Source organism: Olea europaea, chromosome 1, assembly GCF_002742605.1.
Source record: "Olea europaea var. sylvestris chromosome 1, O_europaea_v1, whole genome shotgun sequence".
Classification (NCBI taxonomy): domain Eukaryota; kingdom Viridiplantae; phylum Streptophyta; class Magnoliopsida; order Lamiales; family Oleaceae; genus Olea; species Olea europaea.
Window position 1 is genome coordinate 26,772,147 of NC_036237.1, and position 11,347 is coordinate 26,783,493.

An 11,347-nucleotide genomic window follows, 5' to 3' on the forward strand; every position below is an offset into this window, starting at 1 on the left:
AAAGGGGAAATAATACGAATAACATTGAAAAGTAAACTTCTGAACGACGTAAAATTCTCATCCTCAAATATTAAAAGAATAATTAATGAATCAAATAACCAATTATTCCTGAAATAAAAAGGAAAATCGATTTCATTACAAGAGCAATGGCGGCGACGATTCCAAAAAGGGCAGCGAGGACGTGAAATATGCGATCCTGCCAAACGGGTGAATCGTTCATAACATCCCACCAACTCGTGGCATCTTTAAGACGGAGCATCACCGTAGCCGTCGATGTGCCCACGACCTCCGCTCCGGCAAGCGACATCGCCGGAGACCTACAATAGAATTGTATTCTCTGACTATCGAAGAGGAGATGGATGCAATTTCCAAAAGCGTGGATTTATGAATTTAATTATTTTCCTATTTGAGAATCCAATATCGTTGTGATTCTGGGGAAAATTTGAAGGCGGTGAGAGAATGCACGAGAGGCAAGAAACGAGTTTTATAATGTGGGCGTGAAGGGTACGCGCTACAAAGGCGATTACACGTGGATGGATGAGTTTAGAGAGGACAGATATCTATTTTCGATCTCAATCTACAAAGGAAATTTGGTACACATCGGATTTGAACATGTCAAAATTATTGACTCAACAAATTACAAATTAGCCGACCAAAAGCTAATCCTGTTTGGTATTGATTTTAAATTGAATTTGACTTTATTTAAATTGAATTTTAATTTAAAATCAAAGTTAAATAATCAATATTAACCACATATTACATGAGTTACACAACTTTTCAACCACATATTTCAAAAATTTCTGTCAAAATCTATTAAAAATCTAATTTTTTTTTATATCCAGGTATCCACCTTACAGTGACTAAATCCTGGAGTCTACACCTTGGCCCCTCAAGCTGCAGACAGGTTAAACTGCAGGTTGTGCCCCAAACTGACCAGTGCTCAAGAGCCCACCAACTGATCTGGCAAAGTGCCAAGCAAGTCGTTTCCCATCTTTGCACCTTGCCTTCCAGTAGAGTTCCTACCTTCCAGGATAAATCCTGTCTTCCAAGAGAATATCTGCCTTCCAAGAGCCTTCCAAGAATCGAACTCACGACCTCTAATCTGCCAACTTTGAAGCGCTCTCATCTTTGTCAGTTGGTAATATCATTAAATGGGGGCATAGACAAACTCAAGTTGCATAAATATGACAACACCCAAACTTTTGGGTGGAAGGATTAAAATTCAAATTTTAGTCCATGTTTGATCCTTATTATTATTTTTTTTAACTCATTTAAAAAAAAAATACTTTCACCCGCATATTTTTATATAAAATAATTTTACAAGTAAATTCAAAACTTTTTTTAACCACACATTTTTCAACAAAATATTATTTCAAAATACATTTTGACCCAAAATGTGGCTTAAATAGGGACTTAATCTAAATTATTTTAGTCACATATTCTATAGGTTCCAAAGTTTTTTGATCACATATAATTATCAGCTTTTATCAAATTTACTAAAAATTTGATTTTAATTCCTATTAAATGAAGGCAAACAAAAGAGTAAAAAAGGACTTAGTTGATCCCAAAAAAAGATATGCATTTTGTTTGTAAAAAGGTAACCTTTCAAGTAATGAAATTATGAGCTCGGAAAACAAAATTTCTTACGAAGCAATTAATTTGTCAAACTCATTGTTTTAAATGAAAATTATAATAAATAAATAACAAAAAAAGGAGAAAGTATAAAAAAGGGAGTCATCATATTTAATTCTATGTTTGAGTTCCCTTATTCTCAAAAGAAAAAAAAAAATCTCATTTTGCATTCAAAATTTGTTTGCCCCGGGCAAATGATTTGATAGAAGCTAGACATGTCCCCTAAACAAGAGCTGTGGATGTTTTTTGTTACTCCCACAATAATCGTGCTACTTGTATAGGACATTTTGCCCAATGCCATCCTACGTTGTGAGATCGTCCAATGAAAAGCGATTACCTCATCGGATGGCCTAGCCTCACCTCGCAAGGCGTGAGGTGAGGCCACCCTTGAACTTGAGTTTCTTTCTTTTTTTCATTTCAAGTCTCAAGGTAGGGTTACCTCATTGGGTGAGACTGGATCATCCGATGAGTGGTGATTCAAATATCTCTATCGTGCTAGGGACACCTGTTCCCTGCCATTGTGGTCCCCTGGCACTCAAAATAATCCCATGACAAAATCCTTCAATGTAAATTTTTCCTAGCGAAATGAAGGATAAAATTGGGAAACATTAGTTGCAACGGTTGAATCTGTCCATGAGCATTCATTGAAATTGCATTCAACGAATTATTTAAACGGAATTAATTGTTCAAGATTATGCAAAACCTCCTAAAAATTAGATTTTAAGCTGGACAAAACAGATACTTAGTTAATGAACTGTAATTTTAGAATACGGAGATAAAATACTCGTTCGCTACATTTTAGATGACAAAGCACTACATACAAGTGCTAGGCAAAGTATACATTCTTTGCTTCATTGTTCATTAAGTAAAAACTAACATATATATACACAAGGTATCTCTACAACTTAAGTTAGTAAAGTATATGCATTTATTATATGTTTCTTTTTCATCGCGCTTCTTTCAAACAATACAATTTCGTACTTGTTTGAATTTTGAGCCATATTTTTATCCCTCTCTTTGTGATCCTCACATTAAGATCCAACTTATTTTAAAAATTAAGCTCCTAATTGGTAGTTTTTTTTTTTTTAGAATGAATTTTGTGCAATTGATTTTTCTAGAGATTGTGTGGTTAAAAAAAAGTAAAAAATTACGAATCCACGTGCAAAATTATTTTATTGGGATGTGAATTAAATGAATTTGAAAAAAAAAATAGAAAAATGACGTCCAAACAGGGACTAAATATTAGGATCATGTATTACTTTGTCAATTTTTAAACCACTATATTAAAAATAATTGAGTCCATTAAACCCTACACATTACTAATGTTGGGATTATATGAAATCAACTAATAAGTTGATAACTTATTATGTATTAATTTATGAAGATATTGAATATGTGATTTAGTATGTGTTTGATTGGCATTTTTCTTTATCCAAATTCTTACTTTTTGGGTGTTTGATTGACAATTTTTTCATGAAAAATATTTTTCAACTTTTAGTCACATGATTATATTTTTTTCAAAAATAAGGAAAATATTTTCTTTAGAAAGATGTGGTTTTTATTTTTCAAATAATTCACTCTCTGTCTCTCTCATCTATCACATTTCTCTTTCATCTACTCATCAATAAAAAATGAACAAATATTATAATTTCTAAGTTGAAAATTAAATCAATCAAACACATTTAATTAATAATTTCCATAGAAATTTCTTTCCATACAAATTTCATACTCGCAATCAAACGCACTCTTAGTTTCTTTTCCTTAAACATGTATTTTACTGAACTTAATCAAGGATCCCCAAATCTTTCAAAGCAGCACTGGGATGTCTAGCCTTTTATTTTTAGCACCGTCATTCCAAATGTTTACAAATGTGTAGTGTGAGGACTTGTCTTGTTATAACATGAGAATTGAAGTTCAGAATTTTAAAATGTATAATGACATATTAAATATAAAATTTATTTAGGATTGGACAAAACTCTCAAACCAAATCAAGTGGTTTGATTTGATTCGTGTTGGATATTGGTTAAATAAATCGAGAATTGAAAATCGGTTAAAGTTCGTATCGACTTCGGCCAAATATTCAAAAGCTCGATTCAATCCGTTTAGGCAAAATTGTTTGCCACTTCGCCGCTTCGGGGCGCACAAACGGGGATCGACCTCAACCATTTCGTCTACACCCTTTCATGGTCTATAAATAGGACCCTTTGGGTGTCCTATTCCACACGGTTTGATATGCAAAAACGTCTCTCATCCTCTCTTCTATCCAAAATAAAAATCATTTCATTTATTTTGATTTTCTTTCATTTCATCCTTGGAGTACATAAGCCTACATTTGGTTCGTTGTACTTGTGTTTTGGAGTGCTACAAACACAAGTGTAGCCGTTGTATCTTGGGAGTCGATTGCCGAAATCCGTAGGCACCGTTACGGGGCAAATTCGACTTAAGGACTAAGAGTCCAACTCTTGCCTCGACTTTGTCACCATCATTATACTTATTTCGACGTCACTATTCACAAAATTCTTCCAACAATTCGATTATTCTTAAGTTAAATACCTAAATGGGTATTCGGATATTAAATCGAGAACTGTTTAATTCGGTTTTCGATTCTAGATGAACTGAATTTCTCTAATTTTTTTAAATTTTTTTTTTATATTATTACATAAGCCAATTTTTTTATAAAAAAAATTCTAAATAAATTTGTCAACTAGTTAATTAAGTCCAAAAATATCATTTTCCTGTTTCATTTGCCAAAATTAATTGAACCCACTCAAGAAGCTACTGATGGAAATTTTGACATTTTAAATTAGTGGAATGATCAATAAATCAAAATTTGAATTTTTAATCTAAGATTGTAAGGGATGTACTTGTCATTCCCGTATCTACAGTTGCTTTTGAGTCAGCATTTAGTATTGAATGGTGCATTCTTGATCCATATAAGAGTTCTTTCAGTTTTAAAATAGTTGAGGCCTTGATTTATACACAAAACTGGTTAAGGGAGTCATCTAGATTTTTGCAAGTTTTCCAAGATAAAATTTGCAATGAAAAAACAAGGTTCTACGAAGATATTGAGACAGTTAATAAAATATATATTATTTTTTTCATGTTAAATCTTATTAGTTAGACAAATTTTCATTTACTTATATTTTGTTAATTTTACTTTTTCAATTATTTATTGTAGAATTTCCGAGTGTAATAAATCAAGCAATGGATGATTAGTTTAACGGTAATGCTATTTGTATATAATGGAATACAAAATGATGACATGAAATATCATTATGTACAAATAACGTTACACTTTAATTTAAATGGTTGGAAAGTACTTGTAATACTTAAAAATACTTTATTTCTGTAACTTCTAATTTATATTTCATTTATTTTATGTAGATTTGAAGACTTGAAGTAAATGAATTGATGAGATGGAATCATCGAAGTTTTAGCATTATTATTTACTTTTTGATAATTTGCATATATTGGTGAATGTATCTTATTAGACAACTTGTTATTTGTATAATTTTAAATTGAACTACATTATTTTGTAAGAGTTAAAATTGGGTATGTCATTAGTCAGAGTATTGTAATGTTATTGTAAATGTTAAAAAATTTAGCCCCAATTTGGTCCCCATTAAATTAAATTTCATTTTTCTCTCTTCTATTTTCAACAATATAGTCTTCCATAAAATAATATTACACGTAAATCTAAAACTTTTTTCAACCATATATATATATATAGTTTTTAAAGCAAAAACAAAAAACAACACATTTTTTTCTAGGAATTAATTCCTCCCTCGTCTATTTGTCTGAAAATTTAAGAAAACATAAAACAAGTCCCACAAAAGTTATACATAAAATAAGTTGTCCTGCTAAAACATCTACTTCTTCAAAGTTGGATTGGCTCCATCAACAAAGCAAGCATCCCCTTGAACAAAATCGAAATTCCTGCAATAATCATAACAAGCATTTAGCAACTAATTTTTCAAGAATAAACATCTATTTGGTTTAGTTACAAAAATCGATAAAAATTTAAGTCTAAATCGATAATTAACTTTAACCACATATTTTATGGGATCCTCAATTTTACGACCATACGTATCATCAACTTTTAACAAAATATATTAAAATTCTTATTTTTAGTTAAACCAAGAAAGTGGTAAATTTCATACAAATCTTGAACATGTTTCATGTAGATTTTTTTATAATAAATTTTGTGAAAGCGATATTTTAGAGAATGTGTACCAAATATAAATTTGTTTCGCAATCTTTTCAATATTGTAAGATCATGAAAAATGTGCCAAATATTGTAATTAGTATAAAAAAAAAAACAGCACCCGTGACTTGTACAGGACAATGCATGTAAAGACAGGAACCAAAATGAAAGGAAATAATTGCTGAGAAGGACAAGACCATGGGACGGGAGAAAAGGGTTAGCCCTAATGTTTTTCATAAATTCTCAACATTGTCTTAATCATAGATATTAGCCTCTCATACAATCTCAAATTTTGTTATTAATATGATATTTGTACACGTGTTAATTAAATCCTAGATCCTTCAATAACCATTGATATATATATTTTTAATTTTCTCTACATACATAATTGTTTCATCTAGCTAGTGTATAATCACAACAATTAGATTATGACAACCTTATGAATAAACAATCGTCTGGATTTAAGAATTCAAAATTGATTGGAATACTTTTTTGAAAAATATGAAGCCCCTATTTGGTATAAATTAATTTAATGAAAATTTAAGTTAAAATCAATAAATAATTTTAATCATACATTTAATGGAACCTACAACTTTTTAACTATAAATTTCATTAATTTTTATCAAAATCTACGTAAAATACATTCAAATAAGTATTTGAAGGTTCATTTTTTTAGCTTAAGTTTAATAAGTAAGTATTTGCGTTCAAGCGCAAATACGAAATATTAGTTTATTATTTGTATTTCTTAATAAAAAGTTCAAGTCATACATACAATCACTAAAGATATAATAGACTCATTTCAAGCTGTACATACAACTTTAATCGAATATGGCTTTTCACATAATAGATATAAATTCGATTTGTATATATTTAAATCCAAAAATAAAATTTCTATTTCGACTTCTAGGACTCTGATTAAACCAGAAACACTTAAATTAGTCTTGTTTGGTTTGGCTAAAAATCAAATTTTTAGTAAATTTCGATAAAAATTAAAAAAATGTGTAATTGAAAAGTTGATAAAAAAAATTTAAATACAGTAAAATGTGTAGTTGAAAGTAAATTCTATTATTATTATTATTATTATTATTATTATTATTATATTATTATTACTATATATATATATATATATATATATATAAAGTAGAAATCATATATAACCCTTGTTTGGTGCGGATTAAAATCGGATTTTTAGGTTAATAAATGTGTAGTTGAATGATTATGAATTTCATAAATGATTAAAATTAATTATTAACTTTCATTTAAACTAAAACTTAGATTTTAATTTCTACAATGGGAATAATTTCATAACAAACACGGTATCCCATTTGATTATCAGAAAATAAGGACTACAATGCGAAAACACTCAAGAAAACAACTGACCAACTCCAAATAAGACTGACAAAAACAAAAAGTTAAAACTCAATTGAAATGGATTCCGATTCTGATTCTTCTTCTTCTTCTTCATCTTTTTTTAATACTGAAATTCAATGTAGCAAAAAGCAATTTAATTGACGCACCTGTACTTTTATGCTTTCTCTTGTTCATATATTTCTCTTCATTGAAAACGCCCGCCTCCAAAAGGTTGGCTTTTCTGCGCAGTCTTTTCTTCTGAATCCAATGAGCTCAAATCCATGCCATGTTTCTGTTCTCTCTGCCCAAATCCACCGCTTACATTTCTTACTATCTCCCCAACAAGCCCAACTCCAAGAAAATCTCTTGTCAATCTACCTTGCTCCAAGTTGCTGAAACTTGGACTGTGGTGTTTCTGCAATGGCTGCTCAAAGCTCAGTTTATTGGTGCTGTATCCTCCATATTCATTCACTTGTGCATTACCACCATATGGATGAGTATTCACCCCTCCTGATCCGCCTCCGAAAATGGATGAGTTTCCATCTGTGATGGAATTCATTAGGTCATTGAAATTATTCCCATTATTCTCCCCAAAGACCATTCCAAAGTTATTCGCTGAATTAAAAGGTTGATCACTTTTTGTGCCGCTCGAGGATGAGGTGCCGAAGCTTTTGAGGATTGAAGCGCTGGTGTTGCTGGTTGTCGAACCGAGTTGAGCAGCCTTCTGAAGAAGTGCAGTTGCAGACATTTGTGTTGTATTGATTGAGTGGCTTTGAAGGGATGTGCTGTAGAGGGAAGGGATAGCAGCACTCAAATGATCAGTATTCAAGAGATTACCGGCAGAGAAAAGGTTTGATCCTTCTCCGCCTCCATTGCCACCGGAATGTCCATTATTGAACTGATTTGGAAACAACAAGGATGAAGATATGTTGTTGCTGTTATTACTGTTCGCAATGCTGTTGTTATTGTCGATCCCATTAGTGTTTGAAAAGAAGCTGAGATTGAACAGACCGGCGGTTGACGAAGAAGATGCGTTGGGATTTTTCTGAAGTTCAGGGAAATGCATTAGGCCATGAAGTGACTTGTTCGACAGCAACCCGTGTGAAGATTGATTATCATGGTTCGATTCGGGCAGGAAGAGAGCTGAAGAAGGCAGAGTCTGCGACGGCTGAAAGGTCGAGCCGATGAGAGTATCAAATTGACCAGATCTTCCACTACCCAAGTGCAGTAAATCAGCTGATGCCTGCTGCTGGTTTTGATCTTGTCCACTGGACATTTGGGAGATGCCTAAGCTCATGTTGCTACTGCCAAATAAATGGCTGCTAATGGAGGTTGGATTAAGATTTCTTGCACTCTCTTGAGCAAGTGCATCACAGAAAGCCCTATGAGTGATGAAACTGTCACGCCTGCAATAAAACATATACATAGTTAAAAAAAAAAAAAAACTTAGACTATACGGATACATGTAATTAAACAACTAGGAACGTCGAATTGTAGTAATTTTTCATCCATTTTAAAGCATTTCCAAGAGTCACTTCTGCATTTAAACAGTCAATTAATTAGGGTTCACTAAGAAACAAGAAGTAGACAAGGTTTTTTTTTTTTTTTCAATCATACTGATTAACTGAAATAAGAGGTCAAAGCTATTAGTTTTTCTCTAATAATGAGGCTTAATTGAGTTCTAATAAAAAAATAACATTGTTTTGTTCCATAGTCTTCAACTAGAGAATCCTTATAGAATATAGTTGGTAGAATAATTGTTTGAATTGCAGAAATACACAGAGAGGAATTAAAAATGAGATTGAAAGATCATTTCTGAAATTCTTTAATGATTGATCAATCAACAAATTATAACCTACCATAAGAAGACTGCTTGTAAAATAAATACAACTTAGAGTAATCGTACAATATGGTCAAAATTATCAATCAAAAAGTCATTTAATGTGAATAAGCAGTTCCTACAAATCTTTAAGGTATAGAATTAAAAGTGCATCTCCAAAACGGGACTAATAAGTGTGGCATATCATTCCAAAAGGCTTACATGGTACAATAATTCACATTATTGAATTTGAGATGCTCTCAAGTATCGGAAAAAAACACAGCTCCAAGGATTAATATCAGTGTGTGTGTATGTGAGGAGAGAGATGGTGAATGAATTGGATTTTGGATTCTCAAAATGTTATCATGAAAAGGTTTATCTGCAAGAGTACAGACCTGTAAGAATCTAGCCTACCCAGAAAAGAACAAACCTGGTAAAGATTAAACTTTTACTTACTGAATCAGAAAAAATTTAAAACTTCAATGGGACAAAGGATGGTTGTCCCCAGGCGGCAAGGTAGTGACATATACATATGTTTTTTCTCGAAAGCTTCTACGTCGATCATGGCGTTTTTTCCAAAGATAAATTCACGTGTAGTCATTTTTTTCTCCACAAATGATCCAAACAAGAGAAATTCAAAATACAACTCAAAAATCAACCAAAACTGTATGCAGAGTCAGAAAAAAAGGACCATTTCTATGAGAATCTGTAACTGATAAAAAAGACTTTTTACTTGAAATAATCAAAAACCCTATTACCGAAGAAGACAAGTGTTTCAACAACTTTCTCTCTCTAACTCTACATCTGTGTACACCAGGCTCACTTATTTTAGCATCTTTCTTGAATGAAATTGAAACCCAACAAATAATTATTAGTACAAAGAATTGAATTAGCTAGAAAACCCAGATTGATTCGATCTAGAATAATTTCTTACCTTGAGAAAAGAGTTCCACAGTCACATCTGTACTCCCTAGTCCCACAGGTTTTTGTGTGAGCTTTCCAATCAGAATTCACAGCATATTTCTTAGAACACTTTTCACACTTGTACCTCTTCTCACCATGTTTTCTTGAGTAATGCTTCTTAATACCAGTGAGGTCTCCTAGTGCTCTTGAAGGGTCATGGTGTACGCACGTGGGCTCTGGGCACAAATACACCTTTCGCTTAACCTCTTTTGTTGTCTTCTGCCTTAGTTTCCAAGGCAGATTGTGTCCTCTTCTGTGCAGTTGAAGGTTTTGCTCTCTTTGAAACCCTTTGGTGCAGACCTCGCAAACAAACCTGTTTGTAGCCATTAGGGTCTTGGGAGATAGTGCTATCACCTCTGCATCTAGATCTGTCATCGAATTCAATTAAAAAAAAATAACATCCAATCTTTTAAAATTTAGGGTTTTCTGGAAATGAAAAATGAAATCTATCAGAAAATTAAGGAGAATTGAATTCAAGTGTTTGGTACTTGCTTGATTTTCCAGGCTGATTTTTTCTTTTCTTCTGCGGTGGAGCGGTTGATGAAGATGGTTGTTTCATTTGATTCTGATCTTGATCTCTCATTGCAAGAAAAGATGCTGCTGATGAAGAAGCTGCCATTGAATCCAATCCCTTTATTTTATCTTCTTCTTTTCCAAGTACTAATTAATCAATCAGAGCCCTCAATATTCAATTGGAAATCTCTGCAGCCCAAAAATTAGCAACTCCACATGCAATTTGAGAACCTTGCAAATCTTATATCAGAATTCAAAAACAAATTCTTCTCAAACTCCCAGATATGCAAATTAATCAAAAGTAAAACCAGAAAGATATAAATAATCTCAACTACATATAAAAGCAGCTAAAATCAAAACAACACATATGGAGAAAAAGAAAGAAACAGATATGTATAGAGAGAAGTATATATCAACCCATGGTTGGTTGGCTAGCTAGCTAGAGATAAAAGCTATCTTGCTTTGCCTTAAATGAAATGAAGTTTTCGAAAAAGATGCTGTACTCAGGTTCATCTATATGCCTTGTTGTCAAGCCCACACAAACACAGACATATCCACAACATTTATTTCTTTTTCCCCTCTTTTTCTTTCATTGATTTTTCTCTTCCTCAATCTAATAAAAAGAGCAACTTGATGAAAAGGATTTGTGTTGCCCACAATATGTGTTTGATTTTCCCGTTATTGTACGATACTTATTGCCTGACTTTCTGTCAACGCAGTGTAGATTGTGCAAGTTCATAGTACATTGGATCCAATTTAGAGCATGTCCCACAATTGATCGAACATATTTTTATCTATAGATTTCATGAGAGACCAATATCTTGGGGCTAACATGAGAGCAGCTCAAGGTAGCTTTAAATTCTTTC

The 11,347-nt window shown here is 32.2% G+C and overlaps 1 protein-coding gene across 1 annotated transcript; it reads right to left on the reverse strand.

Moving 5' to 3' along the window:
- Positions 1–5,379: 5,379 nt before the first annotated feature.
- Positions 5,380–11,088, reverse strand: LOC111399138 (protein indeterminate-domain 5, chloroplastic-like). The gene is made up of 4 exons (XM_023026382.1): positions 10,461–11,088; positions 9,940–10,336; positions 7,354–8,592; positions 5,380–5,568 (listed from the first exon to the last, which is right to left on the reverse strand). The coding sequence occupies exons 1-3, from the start codon at positions 10,585–10,587 to the stop codon at positions 7,392–7,394; spliced, it is 1,725 nt and encodes a 574-aa protein (XP_022882150.1). The 5' UTR covers positions 10,588–11,088; the 3' UTR covers positions 5,380–5,568; positions 7,354–7,391.
- Positions 11,089–11,347: the final 259 nt, after the last annotated feature.